The sequence below is a fragment of the Pelobates fuscus genome, chromosome 1, assembly GCF_036172605.1.
Source record: "Pelobates fuscus isolate aPelFus1 chromosome 1, aPelFus1.pri, whole genome shotgun sequence".
Classification (NCBI taxonomy): domain Eukaryota; kingdom Metazoa; phylum Chordata; class Amphibia; order Anura; family Pelobatidae; genus Pelobates; species Pelobates fuscus.
In genome coordinates this window covers 452,912,748-452,931,269 of record NC_086317.1, presented here as the reverse complement: position 1 = coordinate 452,931,269, position 18,522 = coordinate 452,912,748, and the positions used below count along the sequence as shown (strand labels likewise).

At 37.0% G+C, this 18,522-nt stretch overlaps 1 protein-coding gene across 1 annotated transcript in view; it reads left to right on the top strand.

The window, feature by feature from the left end:
- The window catches only part of CNTN5 (contactin 5), a 1,203,952-nt gene that overhangs the window by 880,653 nt on the left and 304,777 nt on the right, over positions 1 to 18,522 (top strand). The window contains exon 8 of the mRNA XM_063430510.1: positions 1,813 to 1,908. Within this exon, the coding sequence (XP_063286580.1) occupies positions 1,813 to 1,908 (96 nt within the window). The remainder of the gene's footprint in view (positions 1 to 1,812; positions 1,909 to 18,522) is intronic.

Sequence of the window (18,522 nt, the reverse complement as noted above, 5' to 3'; positions counted from 1 at the left end):
GCTCTCCGGACTTAAAAAATTCAATTTTTATTAAAGTTGATTAAAAGCTACGACCAATGTTTCGGTCCCCGTTCGGGACCTTCTTCAGGGTCAAAATTCAGCAGGACAATACAACACATTACACATACTACCAATATATACCATTAATAATTAAGTAAACTACTCACCAAAAGTGGTTGCCGCCTAATCCGCCATCACCCAGTGTACTTCCGGGTATGCGCGCGCACCTCTGAACGTGCCCCGCCTCCCGTTACGTGATCGTGTGTGTATTACTGCCTCGATCACCAGGAGCTGCGGTTTCTATGGTGATGATACACAAACGTGCAATATACATGAATCGGATGTGCTCCCAATTCCAAATACTATAAGGGGAACATAGTTTAAAGTGCTAAAAGGTGCATAATATGTATGAAAAATAACCCTTAAATTCTTATGGTTATTAAATATAAAGTGTATAGACTTATTTGATCTAAAGTGCTTAAATTGAGTATCTAGCAGCCAATATTAATATATAAAGTGCCCAGTGCCAAAAAAGCTTCAAGATCAGTGCTTAAAGTGAACCAAACTAAAAATAGTGCTGCCAAATGCCATATAACTCTAATCCCTATGGTACATAAATCTATAATTATTTAAATACTATACATACATACATATGAGTTAAAAGCATTACAATTAAAAACTTTTTTAAACTAGCTGGTTATCCTACAGAAAAGAGTGGTAAGAAATATTCTCGTTCAGTCCCAGAGGTGACACAGTATTCAATTGATTAATCCAAAACGCCTCTCGTTGAAGCAACAATTTGCCCCTATTACCCCCTCTCCGTGTAATAGGGGCAAATTGTTGCTTCAACGAGAGGCGTTTTGGATTAATCAATTGAATACTGTGTCACCTCTGGGACTGAACGAGAATATCTCTTACCACTCTTTTCTGTAGGATAACCAGCTAGTTTAAAAAAGTTTTTAATTGTAATGCTTTTAACTCATATGTATGTATGTATAGTATTTAAATAATTATAGATTTATGTACCATAGGGATTAGAGTTATATGGCATTTGGCAGCACTATTTTTAGTTTGGTTCACTTTAAGCACTGATCTTGAAGCTTTTTTGGCACTGGGCACTTTATATATTAATATTGGCTGCTAGATACTCAATTTAAGCACTTTAGATCAAATAAGTCTATACACTTTATATTTAATAACCATAAGAATTTAAGGGTTATTTTTCATACATATTATGCACCTTTTAGCACTTTAAACTATGTTCCCCTTATAGTATTTGGAATTGGGAGCACATCCGATTCATGTGTATTGCACGTTTGTGTATCATCACCATAGAAACCGCAGCTCCTGGTGATCGAGGCAGTAATACACACGATCACGTAACGAGAGGCGGGGCACGTTCAGAGGTGCGCGCGCATACCCGGAAGTACACTGGGTGATGGCGGATTAGGCGGCAAACACTTTTGGTGAGTAGTTTACTTAATTATTAATGGTATATATTGGTAGTATGTGTAATGTGTTGTATTGTCCTGCTGAATTTTGACCCTGAAGAAGGTCCCGAACGGGGACCGAAACGTTGGTCGTAGCTTTTAATCAACTTTAATAAAAATTGAATTTTTTAAGTCCGGAGAGCAGCCTATTTCATTTGGATCATTTATATATATATATATATATATATATATATATATATATTGTATTGGAAATTTTAAGAAATTCACTTTATGTATATTTTACTGTAAGTTAATGTAAATTCAAAGAACTGTATCAGTTTAGAATGTTAATGAAGTAATGAATATTATCTTACTTTCACAGATCTTGGGAATTTTAGTGGCCGGGTAAGAAGTGCTGTGTCGGTGAGAGAAGGTCAAGGAGTTGTTCTCATGTGTTCCCCTCCACACCATTCACCAGGTACAGTGTACTATATTATATTATACGTTCTATTGTTCCTCTATTTAATGTTATAGTTGCATGTTTATTCTACATGTGTTACTTTGATAGTTATCATACTTGATATAGAAATAACTCTGTAATCACTAGGAAACCAATATAAATGTCATTGAAGAAAATCCCCAAAAAATTCATGTTTTGCTTATATTGCAAAATATTAGGCATCATTCTAAAGGCTTATGTTTGCTGGATTCTGTGATTGGAGATGATTACATAAAAATTAGAAGGAAGAGTCAAATGTTGAGACAGCACACAAATATGAAAGCCAATAAATAAACAAATATAAAGGCTAACACATACTTTAAATAATGGTCACAAAGACTAAAACACACAATCATGCATAGCACCGAGGTGAGGTTAACATACAGGGATGGAGTTTCCATGATTGGCAGACACAGAGGAATAGAGATAGGAAGTTGCTGCCTACACACAAACTGCATGCATGACTGATGACCACAGACGGACCACAGAGAAACTGCCTAAATAGAATTTCTCAAACAGAGATCAGATTCAGAGTCACCAGATCCACCATATTTTTACTGGACATGTATCAATTCTTGAAATGGAAAATGCTGTCCTATATGCTTCGAGATTTATATATATTTTTTTTAACTAACTTTATATGGAATGTTTTTTATTACAATGTGTTGGTGTGGCAAGGTTACTCATGAAAAAGTAATACAGGGTGTTATGTGAATGAAAACATCTAAACATTTTACACTTCATACGAAGACCTTGATACAATGTAATTTTTCTTTTGGTGGTACAGGTGATTGTGAGTAACGGGGGAGGTAAACATGTTGGCCTCGATTTTGTTTTGTGGAGCCAGGACATACTTGAAAAGGAGATAAATCTCAATGTATCTTTCCTGGTAAAATATTTTATCAATAAATAAATAATTTAATGATCACAAGACATTTCAAATTATTTAAATTGATTTAAATTATTTATCTACAAAAGAATCTACAAATAGAATTTAATGATAAATATATATGACAATATAGAAGGTATTAGAGAGTAAAGTTTTTTTTTAATATAAACCTTTGTTATATATCAGTAGTGATGGTAATTGTGGTAATGCTGGTGACAGACATAATTCTCCTCTTGCATTCAGAGCCTGTTAGGGGAGTCTTATGTCTTCCCTCCATCCCTGTCTTCAGCCCTCCTGCCTCCAAATCCCATCGGTTAAGTTTTTTTAAACTCCCTCCCCACTCGCTTTTCCCTCGTTGTCCCCCTCCTTCCTGGCAAAGGGGAGACCATTGCTGAATCAGAGCGTGCACATGTGATCTGAGTCAGTTAAATGGTCCAATCAATGAATTCTCTATGAAGCCTTTGATTTGGACCTTGCGTCAGCTGCCGTGATGTCAGGAGGGGGCATGAAAAGCAGTGCTGGAAGCTTCCTGGATTCCAGGTAAGTAAAACATTTTTTTACATTTTTTTATATGGGTTAGCGTAACCCTTAGACAATAATAAACATACCAAATAACTTTTCATACACTAAAAAAAAATCTACATCTATCTACACCTTTAAATGCAAAACATTTCCATTGCTAAGCTTTGTAATTTCTGTTCAGTTTTGTTTTGGCTAGTTAATTGGTTTCCTACTAGAACCATTTGTATTCTACTAGACTTTTGTAGAGTGAGAAAAAAATGGTATGGACAAAAATATATATCTTTTCAGTATGGTCGATGACACATGTCAGTTTCGCGGTATCAAAAACCTGCTTCAGGAAAATTAATCATACTCAATAGGATGTGGAAATGGGCCAGTATACTGCATTTTCCTACCAATCGGTTCAGAGATCAAGTTTTAAAAAAAATAAATGAAATAGAGGGAAAACCAAGAGGAGAAGTAAATAATCTCTATTTATTAAATATATACTATATAAATATAGATTTTTTTTTTACTGCTCCTTTTTTTCCCTCTAATCATCAAACTTCACTTAATCTATGGATATAACCAATATTTAGCTACTGTCCCCTAGCCATCCATCCTCTTTCTTCCCCATCAATCATCTCTTTTTTTGGTGGCACAGGTGGAATTCAAAATCACAAATAAGACCAAACATGCATGGATACTGCGTATTCCAGTTCGTCTGTGATTCGGCTGCATTTCAGCTCAGATTTCAGTAATTGGACTGAGTGGCATTGCAGTTTGGCCTGAATTGAATCTCCAAATCTAAATTCTATGCCTATGAGTACATGTTTCTCCCTAAAACATGTTTATATAATACTAAATCAAAGTGTCGGTAAGGATTTTCAGAGTATTTCAGCCAGAAATAACAGCATCGTAGTATTGTCCTATTTGAAAAATCACAGATTCCCATTTAACTTCTTTTGATGCACCAGCAACTCACACTACTCCCACAATCCATTAGGTACTTTTCATACTGGTGTTTAGCAGGTAGATTATTATGACTTCTAGAGGGCTCGATCTTGGAGCACTATAACTGAAACAATAGTTACAGTTATGATAAACCTTTCACAATGTAGTTGACATTTGATCCTCTTTCGTTAATTCTCAGAAACATTCTTATAATTTCCTTACTCTGTTTTTGACGAATCATGAAACGACATGTTTTATTCTAAGCAAAATGTAATCCTGAAACCATCTTCTCCAATAATGCAACTATAAAAGCTTATATTTCGTACAGAGATACAGACAGCCAGATTTATCATGCTAACCATTGCTGACATTACCAACAGTAAGACTCAGCTCTGTATGTAAATAACATGAAATAATTATCTATAGAAATTACATTATGTCTCCTGCATGAAATATTAAGTGGTTATGTTCCCTCCTATAAATGAAAGAGAATGCATTCAAGACTAGAATTCATGCCAACGTGCGTGAGATGGAAAGGTTTCGGAGGTAATTGACATAAAGGAATTGAAGATGAATAGAACAATATTTCATTTGAATATGAAACACACTAAGTGTGTTGTCAAAGAGGGTGTGATGATTTTGTTCACATTGGTAGACAGCGATAAGTAGCCTGATTGTTCTGCAACTACCCTGCTTTGCATATTTTGTAATAACTGCGCACTGTAATAAGCTGTACAATAAGGGTCGAAAATTCATACCAATCATAGAACATAGGAGGGCCTCTATTATTTAAAAACTGAATGTATTGTATGTTGCATTGAACTTCGTAATTAAATATACAACCTGTTTTTAACCTGTTGTAGCACGTCTTCCCTCAATTACCATTTCTAAAAGATTGAATGAACTATAGGGTTAAATGGGGGTAAAACATCTCCATGTTTTTTAACATTATCATAAAGAGCAGGGGCTAAACTGTGAATACGTTGTCGTTAATGAAACGATTCTTCAAAGGTTTGTCTATAAACTATTAGATGACCATCTTTATAATATAGGCAAGCTAAAGTCTAAACAGTATTTTAGTTTCTGGTATCTATTCGGCTATTAGATTATACATTCTATCTGATTGTTACCAAGAACTAGGAGTATTAATCTGTGAGTACTTCGCTAGTCATTATGACTAATTGTTTGTAAACGAATTCGAGGAATGGTTCATGATTACTTCTACAAATCATGCTGAATTGACACTTGCCTGAAGCTGACCCAGTCAGGTCAAAACGTTGCTGTGGGTTCTGCTCCAATAAAGCTACTGTTTTGCTATCTATTTGAGTGCCTGGACCACTACTTTATTTTAATGCTTTGAATTAGTTACTGGCCAGTTTTACTAATGTTATACATTACCCCTTGTTAACCGTTGCTGCTACTGTGAGTTAGTCACTGAATTATTGGCAATTATTCACGGACCATCTTTGTTATTGATTTTAAATCAATCACTGACCAGCTGTTTTAATTTTGTCAATTGTACTTTGCATCTCTGCTTTAAATCCATGATCTGCTTTCTTAAAATTTTAGTCAATAATTATCAATTCATTTCTAATGTGTTGAGTTAGTCACTTAGTAGTTTCATTAATTCTGTAAGTTTGCCATTGTTAAACTTTGTTACTGCTATGAGTTAGACAATAAATAACGTTCCTATACATATTATACTCCTGTGAGTTATAGTCCTGTGACCGGCTACATTAAAGATTTGTATCGTGGTCATATTGCTGGGAATTAGGCCTAGCCAGCTTTTAAAAAAAAAATCATTGCCAATCATTGTTAAAACTTTCACTTTGTCACTTACATTTTGTTTTACTACTACAAGTTAACCATTATAGGATCACTATAGGGCCAGTAACACACACATGTATTCCTGACCCTATAGTGTTAAAACCCCCATTTAGGTGGCTTGCCACCCCTTTCTTAGAAAGGGTTAAACCCTACCTTATTTCCAGCTCTCCAAGGGTCTGCACTTTGCAGCAGTGCCCCAGGAAGCACCTCTAGTAGCAATCTGAGGAGTGACCACTGGAGGTGTCCTTTTAGGCTTTAATGTAATCACTGCCTTTTCTATGAAAAGACAATGTTTACTGCAAAAAGCCTGCAAGTACTGACTATACTCACCAGAACAACTACATTAAGTTTTAGTCGTTCTAGTGACTATAGTGTCCCTTTAAGATTTGTTTCTGTCCTAAGTTAGCCACCAAAACCTTTTGTTGCTCTTGTGAATTTGTCAATGAACACCTAATTTACTGCAGGGAGTTAATCATTTTCAAGCTTTTTTTTTCAAATTTTGCAGTAGTTATTGGCCAGGTTTTCAATGTTGTAAGTCACTGTCATGCTTTCTTAATGTATTCTATAAAATAATGATTTTAAAATAGGTAACATATATAGCCTCTCCGTATACAAGTTTGCAATGCACACGTGAGTTACTACTTCTGTGCATATTCTATCTGACTGTTGGACGATTAAGGCACCATTTATCCAGCCTGGGAGATTGGAAGCTCAAAGTGTCAATTTAAATAATAGGTATGTTTTAAAAATACTAAACTAGGCTATAATAAATGCAATTTTATTTTCAATACTAAAAAAAAAATGAGAGATTACCTATAGTTCTGTAAGTTTTTTTGTTTGTTTTAATGTTTTATTTAATTTTTGAGAAAGTATCCTTAAGCAAGGCAATAAACAGTGAAGACAAATGAACAAAGCAAAATCCTAAAAGCATAATCAAACAGGCAAATAAAAATATCCCTAAATAGTTGTAAGTATTAAGCATCATCGTGAAAGAGTAAGGTACATTCCCCAGAATGCAATTATAAAAAGAACTATATAAACTAGTACGTAGAGTAATTATTTCTTCCATTCTCAAAAAAATAACTATTGGTGTATAAATAAATTTAAAATTAAGTCAAATAAAAGATTATAATAAAGATAAATACATTTAAAAATAAAAATAAAATACAACAATGCAATAGAAGAACCTCGGAATCACAAAACAAACAAAACGGTTTCATGTTTGGAGTCTGGTATTTCAGACGAAACGTAATTCATTTGAAACTGAATGAACAAATCTACTGGACACCTCTTAATGCTTTGATTAGCTAATTCTGTAACGTTTAACCGGCATCAAAACTTTGGTGGATAAGTAAAGCTGAAGCAATCAAAATAGCTGAAAATAGGACATTTACTGGCGTGTAAGAGAGGACATCTAAAAATTCTGGCTCATGTATGAGTTTCAAAGCTTGTAGTTCAGCATCCCGGTCCCACTCAAAGTCTTTGTGTACAATTCTGAGTAACAAAATCGCCTTTCACTGGACCCAAGCCTGTGCACACAAAAAATCAAAAATCATGTTCTATACAAAGAAATAAATGTATAAACAAAGCACAAGAACATCTTCCTTGAATGAAATGATAGTCCCTTTAAACTAAGAAAAAAAAATATACCGTATATACTCGAGTATAAGCCGACACGAATATAAGCCGTGGCCCCTAATTTTACCCCAAAAAACTGGGAAAACTTATTGACTCGAGTATAAGACTAGGGTGGGAAATGCAGCAGCTACTGGTAAATTTCTAAATAAAATTAGATCCTAAAAAAATTATATTAATTGAATATTTATTTACAGTGTGTGTATATAATGAATGCAGTGTGTGCGTATGAGTGCAGTGTGTGTATGAGTGCAGTGTGTGCGCGTATGAGTGCAGTGTGTGTGCGTATATGTTAATTGAATATTTATTTCCAGTGTGTGTATATAATGAAGGCAGTGTGTGTGTGTATGAGTGCAGTGTGTGTATGTATGAGTGCAGTGCGTGTATGTATGAGTGCAGTGTGTGTGTATGAGTGCAGTGTGTGTGTATGAGTGCAGTGTGTGTGTGTATGAGTGCAGTGTGTGTGTGAGTGCAGTGTGTGTGTATGAGTGCAGTGTGTGTATGTATGAGTGCAGTGCGTGTATGTATGAGTGCAGTGTGTGTGTGTGTATGAGTGCAGTGTGTGTGTATGAGTGCAGTGTGTGTGTATGAGTGCAGTGTGTGTATGAGTGCAGTGTGTGGGTATGAATGCAGTGTGTGTGTATGAATGAAGTGTGAGTGTGTGTGTGATGCAGTGCGTGTTTGTGTATGTGTTGGTGGGGTGGGCATTTTGATATATTATTAATTATTTTATTAATTATTATTTTATTTTTTATTTTTTAATATTATATTTTATTATTATTTATTATTTAACTGAATTATTAATTTTTGTTTTTTTTATTATATTTTTTTTTCGTCCCCCCTCCCTGCTTGATACATAGCAGGGAGGGGGGCTCCTTCCCTGGTGGTCCAGTGTCATTGGTAGTTCAGTGGGGGGGAGAGGAGGGCTGGCAGAGCTGTACTTACCTGTCCTGCAGCTCCTGTCAGCTCTCTCCTCCTCCGCGCGGTCTGTGCAGCTCCTTCAGTCAGCTCCCAGTGTAAGTCTCGCGAGAGCAGCGGCTCTCGCGAGACTTACACTGGGAGCTGACCGAGGTGCTGAACGGACAACGCGGAGGAGGAGAGAGCTGACAGGAGCTGCAGGACAGGTAAGTACAGCTCTGCCAGCCCCCCTCTCCCCCGGTCTGTATTATGGCAATGCAAATTGCCATAATACAGACTCTGACTCGAGTATAAGCCGAGTTGGGTTTTTTCAGCACAAAAAATGTGCTGAAAAACTCGGCTTATACTCGAGTATATACGGTATATAATTGGTTCTTCTACATAGAGTTGGGCAGTCAGATATATCCTATTTCCACCAGGTACATCATGATAGTTAAAGTCCCTTCGCACCACCATTAAAAACTAATAGTCATAGTCAATTGGTCCTGTATGGCGTGCGTTCCTTTTGGCCCTCCCATGAATATGCCACTGTTTAGCTGTTTATGCATGTTATACCCATTTGCTTCACATTTCCTTAAAATAAAAGCAAGGATAAAATCTAAATATGCGTACAGGCTATTTTATATTGCAGTTAACTTTTAATTTAACATCACTTTCAATCTCATTCATGTATGCTGTAATGCAAGAGCTGAATATATATATATATGTGTACTCTTACATCATTTTACAGACATTGTAGAAATGTAAAAAAATTCAATTTTCTTCAGGTCTGGAATAATTTGAAATGCAAATTAAATGACAAGGCGTTTGTCCCATACTTCATTTTCTATGGTTTTTTTTTAACTGTGCCCACAGGTCTCCAGATGGTCACAGTCCACATATGGTTATTTACACTGTTCAATTCATACTACGGTTCCTCCACTATAATTTGTACACTATGCACAGCAACAGGAAACAAAATATTAACAGATGGTCTACCTAGTTGCAACAGAAACAATAAATAGTGATATACAAATTATTTTAAATCTAGTAATTAAAATACAGTTGAATAACAGAAAATAAACTAGTAGATATATTTTTGTTTTGTATTCTGGGTATGGTTCTAGACTCAGATACTGCTCCACTAAAAATATGTAACTAAGTATGTTAGTTATCCTAATGATCAATCTTTGTTGTGTCAGATTTGTTTATGTCCTGGGACAGCAGCATACCCATCAACGGCACAGTATTGAAACATAGAAACATAGAATGGGATGGCAGATAATAACCGTTCGGATCATCTACTCTTCCCAATTTTCGAAATACTTTTAATTAGTCCCTGGCCTTATCTTTAGTCTAGGATAGCCTTATGCCTATCCCACACATGCTGAAAGGAGCACTATAGGATCAGGAACACAAACATGTATTCCTGACCCTAAAATGTTAAAACCACTATATAGCCCCCCTGGGCCTCCTTTGCCTCCCTAATGATAGTAAAATCTTACTTATATTCAAGTCTGAAGCTGCTGCCACTGACTGTGAACTTCCTCTGACCTTTGACATCATCAGAAGTGGTGGCCTGATCCAATCACAATGCTTCCCCATAGGATTGGCTGAGACTGACAAGGAGGTCGATCAGGGGCAAAGCCAGCATGATTCAAACACAGCCCTGGCCAATCAGCATCTCCTCATAGAGATGAATTGAATCAATGAATCTCTATGAGGAAAGTTCAGTGTCTGCATGCAGAGGGAGGAGATACTGAATGTTTGGATGCATTGTAGGCAGCCATGACCCAGGAAGGATTTCTAACAGCCATCTGAGGAGTGGCCAGTGAAGTTATCACTAGGCTGTAATGTAAACACTGCATTTTCTCTGAAAAGACAGTGTTTACAGCAAAATGTCTGAAGGTAATGATTCTATTCACCAGAACAAATGCAATAAGCTGTAGTTGTTCTGGTGACTATAGTGTCCCTTTAAACTCCCTCACTGTGTTAACCTCTACCACTTCAACTGGAAGGCTATTCCATGCATCCACTATTCTCTCGGTAAAGTAATACTTCCTGATATTATTTTTAAACCTTTGCCCCTCTAATTTAAGACTATGTTTTCTTGTTGTGGTAGTTTTTCTTCTTTTGCATAGCATTGAATAGCCTTCCACCTGAAGTGGTAGAGGTTAAGACAGTGAGCGAGTTTAAGCATGCGTGGTATAGGTATAAGGCTATCCTAGCTATAAGATAAGCCAGGGACTAATGAGAGTATTTAGAAAATTGGGCAGACTAGATGGGCTGAATGGTTCTTACCTGCCCCCACATTCTGTTTCTATGTTGCTATCTTGTGTCTTGAACCTTGATTAGATTTCTAGTGTCATAGTTTATTAGATTAATCTAATGTTTTCAACCCCTTCGCATATTGGGATGAAATGTTCTATTCAATCATCTGTTCTGGCAATGTTAGTATAGTTTTGGACAATTCTAAGTTTGATAAAATGAGTCCCAATGAGTTGGGCAATATTTTAGTATTAAGCATTAGGACATATTTGAAAATAAGAGCTTAAAATATATTTCTGGATAAAACACATTTTATTGTCTACATATAACTGCACTAAATGATAAGGGAAATACTCATATAACTAAAATGCATAACATTTTCATTTCTGCATTTCTTCCTAGGAGTCTAATAATATTATTCTATAGTGAAACTATTTTCTATCTGAATTGAGTTCGGGTGTGAAATGATTAAACATTGACCATGCACTTGCTTTGGTTTTTGCTGACAGATCGTAATGGGAGTTTTCATAAATTAATAGCTGAGGTCCAGTATTTTACTAGAAAAAAGTATCTATCTTATCTTTTAATGCTTATTGTACCTAGTTTAATTTCAGCTATGCAACGCCAGTGACTTTATGGGAGGTCACCAGAATTGTATGAAGTTACTTTATCTCTTCTGGAGACGTGGCCTTCTGTGCATCTCAGGTTTAATCTAACCTTATGGGAGAGACCAGTTCAATATACGAATTGTTTAAGTCCCCTCAGTAATGACCCAAGTAAGCTAAAATATCCTTGGGATTAACCACAGGTCAATTAAGGATCTATTAAAGGCACACTCTGGACACAACAGTATTTTTTTTTTAAATGAAATTGACATGGTACCTGAAGGTCATGTGTGCCATCTTACCTTAAGGGATTAAACCCTTTCTTCATTGAAGCTGAGGACGTCACCAGCTGATATGTGCCATCTACACACCTATGGGTTTCTTAAATGGGATCTAGGAGCACCAGGCACCCTAAAAACTTAATTGAGAGTATGTTATGGTGCCTGTAGTGTTGCTTTAACCTTTTATTTTCAATCTGTTTTGGGGAGTTTTTAGCCACACTTTATATTTTCGGACTCTTAGCATTTAGTAAGAAACCCTGTTGCAACATTTAAAATATCTTGCTTTGGATAAAACAGTAAAGGATACAAATGAATAGCAATAACAATCTGTACAGTTTTAAAAATTGAAGAACAACTTAAATGCATTATGCATGATAATTAACAAATTACATTTGTTAAAAATTAGGCTTGGTTTATAAAATGCAACAACAAGCATTTAACGTTCACGTTCTGTGAATTGGTGAGTTTAAATGTCGGCATTAGATTCTATTTGGCGGAGAGATTTATAAATATATGTTTTATCAACCATAGATCATAGGCATGAGCAGCACATATCTTTAAAAATTGTACTCCCTGCGCATACATATCATGTAGATATATTCTGATGTTCACCACATACATGCGTACAGCAGATCCAGAGTTATTATTTAAAAAAGCAGGTTGTAGGCAGAGGTAAGAGCGTCTACTTTTGTACAACTACAGTAGCTACGAACATATGCTACGCAGAAAAATGGGAAGTTGACGGGTAAGATAACTGAGCCTCGGGGATCCTGTTTAATTCTCTGACCCATGTCAATTTGATACCAGTAGCTGCTATCTTTAGCCAGAACTTATCAATGTCTTTAATGTATGAGAGCACATTCTTACTTTCCAACGAGGTGACCAGTTATGCATGTGGTTGCCAGAAGAAAGATATCCAGCTGTTTGGGTATTAAAAAGGCCTGTGCAAAAAGATTTAGATGTGAACATGCACATAGAATTTTGCCCAGAAATATTAGCCCTTGCAGTCCATAGTCGGAGCTGGGTAAACTGAACATGTTACTGCCACGGGGGTGCCCGTACATATTTGCCCAGTCCCACTGATGACCATGCTATCTGTAGTATAAGACATACATTCAGGCCACAAGCATTAATGATATTTTGTATAGTGATTTAGATTTCATCATTCAGCTTTTAAAATGCAATTTCAAGGTATTTAAAGATTTATAGAAATGCCATTACAGGCTTACTGATATTTCAAGCAATATTTTATTTCTTAAATAAAGTGACATTTGATATTTCCAAACAGTTATTTTGATTGTATAAGCCACAAAAGGCCATATCTCTCAATTGTTGTCAAAGTCATTTCTAGTCTGTAATCGGAAATTTCAAACAAATGGCCTCGAAGGGTGTTTAAAATCAATAGGGGGATATCTCACCTGTGGCAAGCAATTAAAGCAAGATTTTTCACTGCTGAAATTCCATATTAATAAAGCACATAAGAATGTCAACAACTGAGAACGTGTATTCATCCTTGAAAAAAATGGTTCCCACTGTTTAGTTACATAGTTACATAGTTACATAGTTACATAGTTAGATAGCTGAAAAGAGACTTGCGTCCATCAAGTTCAGCCTTCCTCACACCTGTTTTTTGCTGTTGATCCAAAAGAAAAGAAAAAAACCCAGTTTGAAGCACAATTTTGCAACAAGCTAGGACAAAAAATTCCTTCTTGACCCCAGAATGGCAGTCAGATTTATCCTTGAATCAAGCAGTTATTACCCTACATTGAAAGATTATATCCTTGAATATTCTGTCTTTGCAAGTATGCATCTAGTAGCTGTTTGAACATCTGTATGGACTCTGATAAAACCACTTCTTCAGGCAGAGAATTCCACATCCTGATTGTTCTTACAGTAAAAAAACCTTTCCTTTGCCTTAGACGAAATCTTCTTTCTTCCAGTCTAAACGCATGGCCTCGTGTCCTATGTAAAGTCCGGTTTGTGAATAGATTTCCACACAATGGTTTGTATTGGCCCCGAATATATTTGTATAATGTTATCATATCCCCTCTCAGGCGACGTTTTTCTAAACTAAATAGGTTTAAATTTGTTAACCTTTCTTCATAGCTGATATGTTCCATTCCTTTTATTAATTTTGTAGCCCGCCTCTGCACTTTTTCTAGTGCCATGATATCCTTCTTTAGAACAGGTGCCCAAAATTGCACAGCATATTCAATATGTGGTCTTACCAGTGATTTATAGAGAGGCAAAATGATATTCTCGTCCCGAGAATGAATGCCCTTTTTCATGCATGACAATACCTTACTGGCCTTGGCCACTGCTGATTGACATTGCACATTGTTGCATAGTTTGTTGTCTATAACAATTCCCAAGTCCTTTTCGTGTGTTGTTATCCCAAATTCGCTTCCATTAAGGGTATACGTTGCTTGTGTATTCTTTACGCCGAAGTGCATAACTTTGCATTTTTCAACATTAAATTTCATCTGCCATTTGAGTGCCCAGTCCCCCAGTCTATCTAAATCCTTCTGCAGCAAAGTAATATCTTGCTCACATTGTATTATTTTACAAAGTTTTGTGTCATCTGCAAACACTGAAACATGACTTTCAATGCTGTCTTCAAGATCATTTATAAAAATGTTAAATAGAAGTGTATTTATTAATAAAAATATATATCTTCAGAAAATACAACTTTTCTTGTTGTTCCGCAATTTCAATTACTCGCCCCTCCCCCTACTTGCTTCATTCTCTCCAAAATAATCCTTTTAACCCCTTAAGGACCAAACTTCTGGAATAAAAGGGAATCATGGCATGTCACACGTGTCATGTGTCCTTAAGGGGTTAAATGGAATAAATCTGAACCACAGTTCCTTTAAGCAGTTTTGGTTAGTGGTGTTGCTTAGAATTATTTACGCAATTATTAACAGAACAAAAGGCAAGGAAAGCAAACAAATAGCAGAACATATTAACATAAAAATGTTACTAGAATAAAAAAAACATTTACTTCAAATATTATAGTATTTTAGGTGTTTTTAGGTATGCAGATGACAAAATTAAAACTGCAAAGTACAAGTGGCTGAGATGTATGGCTACTTACCATCATGCAACCATTTTCGGACAACCATATTGAAGGCCTACTTATATATAATTGAAATAACACAAAGAGAAAGAATTAAACAGGATAAGAGTTAAAGGAACACTCCAAAATATCTTTAGCTTAAAAAGCAGTTTTGGTGTATAGATCATGTCCCTGCAGTCTCACAGCTCAATTCTTTGCTGATTAGGTGTTAAATCACTTTGTTTATGCAGCTCTAGTCACACCTCCCTACATGTGACTTACACAGCCTTCCTAAACACTTCCTGTAAAGAATCCTCTAATGTTTACACTTAATTTATTGCAAATTCTGTTTAAGTTAGACATTTTTTTATCTCCTGTATGTAATGAAAGTTCAGTTTACAGAGCTGGAGATAAAAATATATATCTGATTGAAAATGAAACCATTTTGTTTTCATGCAGACTGTGTCAGACACAGCCTGGGGAGGTGTGGCTAGGGCTGCATAAACAGAAGCATAAGTGAATTACTTCCTAAGAATTGAGTAGTCCCTTTAATGCAAAAATCAGTTTTTTATTTTTATTTTTAAATTCCAGCATGAGTACATATGCATACAATTTACAGAAGGTGGCTGTGATCCTCTAGATCACTGTACAGTTAGTTTAAGCCTTCTGCAACAAGAGGGTATTTCTTGTGGCTCTAATCCATGGCATAAAACTAAGTCATAACTTTCCTCGTTTCAAACATAATAACTTGTTTAACCAGGCTAGCGGTATTCCCGAGCGTGACTCAGGGTTAATTTTCGCTGCCAGAAGCGGTAACCCCGAGTCACGCTCAGGGTAGATAACAGAGCTGGCAGCGGAGTCTCCTTACCTTCTCTGTGATTGCCGGTGAGAGCCCCGGCGGATGCCTCCATCTGACTTCCTGGTTCCATCTCTGTGAGCCGCAGAGGCTCATGGGGGCGGAACTGGGCGGGTAATTCAAATGTTTCAATCATAAAAGTGACACACACACATAAAGTTAGGTGATACAGTGAAATCCTGTCAGATTACATTGTATCACCTCAGATTTGACACAGTATCACCTCAGATTTGAAATTTGATCATCCTACACTGCCCTGCCTGCCCTTTTTGCTGTAATTGCTGTAATTTTGTAATAAAGCATCACTTTAGCATCTCCAAAGCGGGTTTGGATCAGATGAGTGACAGCGGCAGCGACACAGAGCCCCTCGCAGAATTGAGCGACTGCGATAGCGATTCGTGGCAAGATTCGTCATCCGACTCTGACAGTGACCAGAGAAGTGGCGACAGCGACGATTCTGCACCCGAGCTCAGTGATGTGCGCACTTGGTGCCTTATTGATTGCGGTATGGATGAGGTACCGCCGCCAAGATTTCCGTTTACTGGATCACCTGGGATGAAGGTAGACGTTGAGCACAATGATCCTTTGGCATACCTAAAATTATTTCTCACAGATGACGTCATTGAAAAGATTGTCACAGAGACAAATCGCTACAACGAGCAGCAATCAGCTACTCTGCATAGCAAGTTTTCCAGGAACAGAAAATGGGAACCGGTGACTAAAGAGGACATCTGGAAGTTTCTGGGGCTAATACTTCTTCAGGGGGTGGTGGGGAAACCCCAGTAGAAATGGTACTGGACTACCAATAAATGGCTGGCAACCCCATTTTTTGGCACCATCATGTCCGAGAACCGATTTTCCCTCATAATGAAGAATTTGCACTTCACCAACAACGAGGAATTTGATGAAGCCACACATCCAGCGGCAAAAAGAAGATCTGGGAAGTATACCAAATGATCCTAAAAAATTTCCAGCAGGCCTATGTGCCAGATAGAGACATCAGCATTGATGAAAGTCTGATGGCTTACAAGGGACGCCTCAGCTGGATTCAATACATCGCATCCAAGAGAGCTCGGTTTGGAATAAAATCCTATATGCTCTACGAGTCTGCCACTGGCTATATATGGCTATATATGGAATTCCGTCATATACACCGGTAAAGGAACACAATTCAACCCCAGGTACAGCGGCTATGGGATGGCAACGTCATCAGTCCTTACACTGCTTGAGCCATTGCTGAATCAGGGGTATTGTGTGACAACGGACAACTTTTACACATCGCCTGAGCTGTACGAGTTTCTGATAAAACACAAGACTGATGGATATGGAACCGTTAGGGCCAACCGACGTGACCTGCCATCTATGTTTGCCAAGAAAAAACTGAAAACAGGAGAAATGGTTGCCTGGCAGAAAGGAAAGATGATGGCAATGCGTTGGTGTGACAAAAAAGACATATGCCTAATGAGTACAGTGCATAACACCTCCACTGCCATGGTCCACACAAGAGGTGGGAAAGATGTCATGAAGCTACAACTTGTGATTGACTACAACAACACCATGGGAGGAGTCGATAGAGCTGATCAGGCGATGAGATTTTATCCGGCTATGCGGAAACAACCAAAAAAATATTACAAAAAAATCTTCAGGCATCTACTGGAACAATGCCTCTGGAATGCCTATATACTGCACAGAGGAAAGAGTGACAAGCCTCTTGTTCATTCTGACTTTATCTGGAAGGTGGCGGAGCGGATTTTTGTGAACTACCAAACGGCATCAGTGGCCGTGAACAGATCTGGACGTCGTGCTGTTGACGTTGTCAACCCAGAACGCCTGACTGGTCGTCACTTTATGGATTACATCCCGCTAACCGCAAAAAAGGCAGCACCTTCAAGGATGTGCGTAGTTTGCTGCTCAAAGCGAGATAGCAATGGAAAAAAAATCCGAAAGGAAACCAGATTCCATTGCCCTGATTGTGATGTCGGTCTATGTGCAATCCCATGTTTCAAAATTTACCACACCCAGGATGTTTACTGAATTTTCTTTGTTTGACAAATTTCATTATTTATTACATTATTGAATAAAATTATATTATTTATTAGATTATAATTCATGATTTTATGTTTCGAACTTTATCACATCTGAGAGTACTTTTGGTCAGGTTTAAGAAAGTAATTACTGGCCTACAATACATAACACCAAATTTCCATGCAAAAAAATGGTACCGCTTTTGGTACAAAATTCCTGACATAATCATACCGCCAGGGAGGTTAATAAAATCACTCCCCCTCCTTATCTCTAATTATCATAAAAGCAAGGGGGTAAATTCAATTTTCAACTCCATCAAAAGGTATCTATTTCACATTCTCATGCTTCCGGTTTAAAAGATATTAAAAATTCATGTCTTGCTTCTCAGAAATGGGTTCTAAAAATATACCACAATTATCATAATTACCTAATAATATAAATAAACAAACACATTTACAAACAATTAAATCAATAATATAAACAATTTTACATGCAAATAATTTATTCTGTAAATTTTTTAGCTATAGATTTGTGAATCTAAATTAAAAAGTATGTGGGCTCGAAGGTGTTAAAAACACTATCGAGCCCCCATGGATCCCACTTACCCCTCTAAAGATAATATAATCTTATCTTCATTCCAGTCTGCTGGTGCTGGCTCTGGCTCTGGCTCTGCCCCTGGTCAGCTTCCTTGGCTGACATCATCAGAAGTGATAATCTCAGCCAATCACAATGCTTTCTTATAGCAAAGTCAAGAAGGCTGGCTCGGGGACGGGGGGGAGCCAAGTGCGTCCTTGTCAATC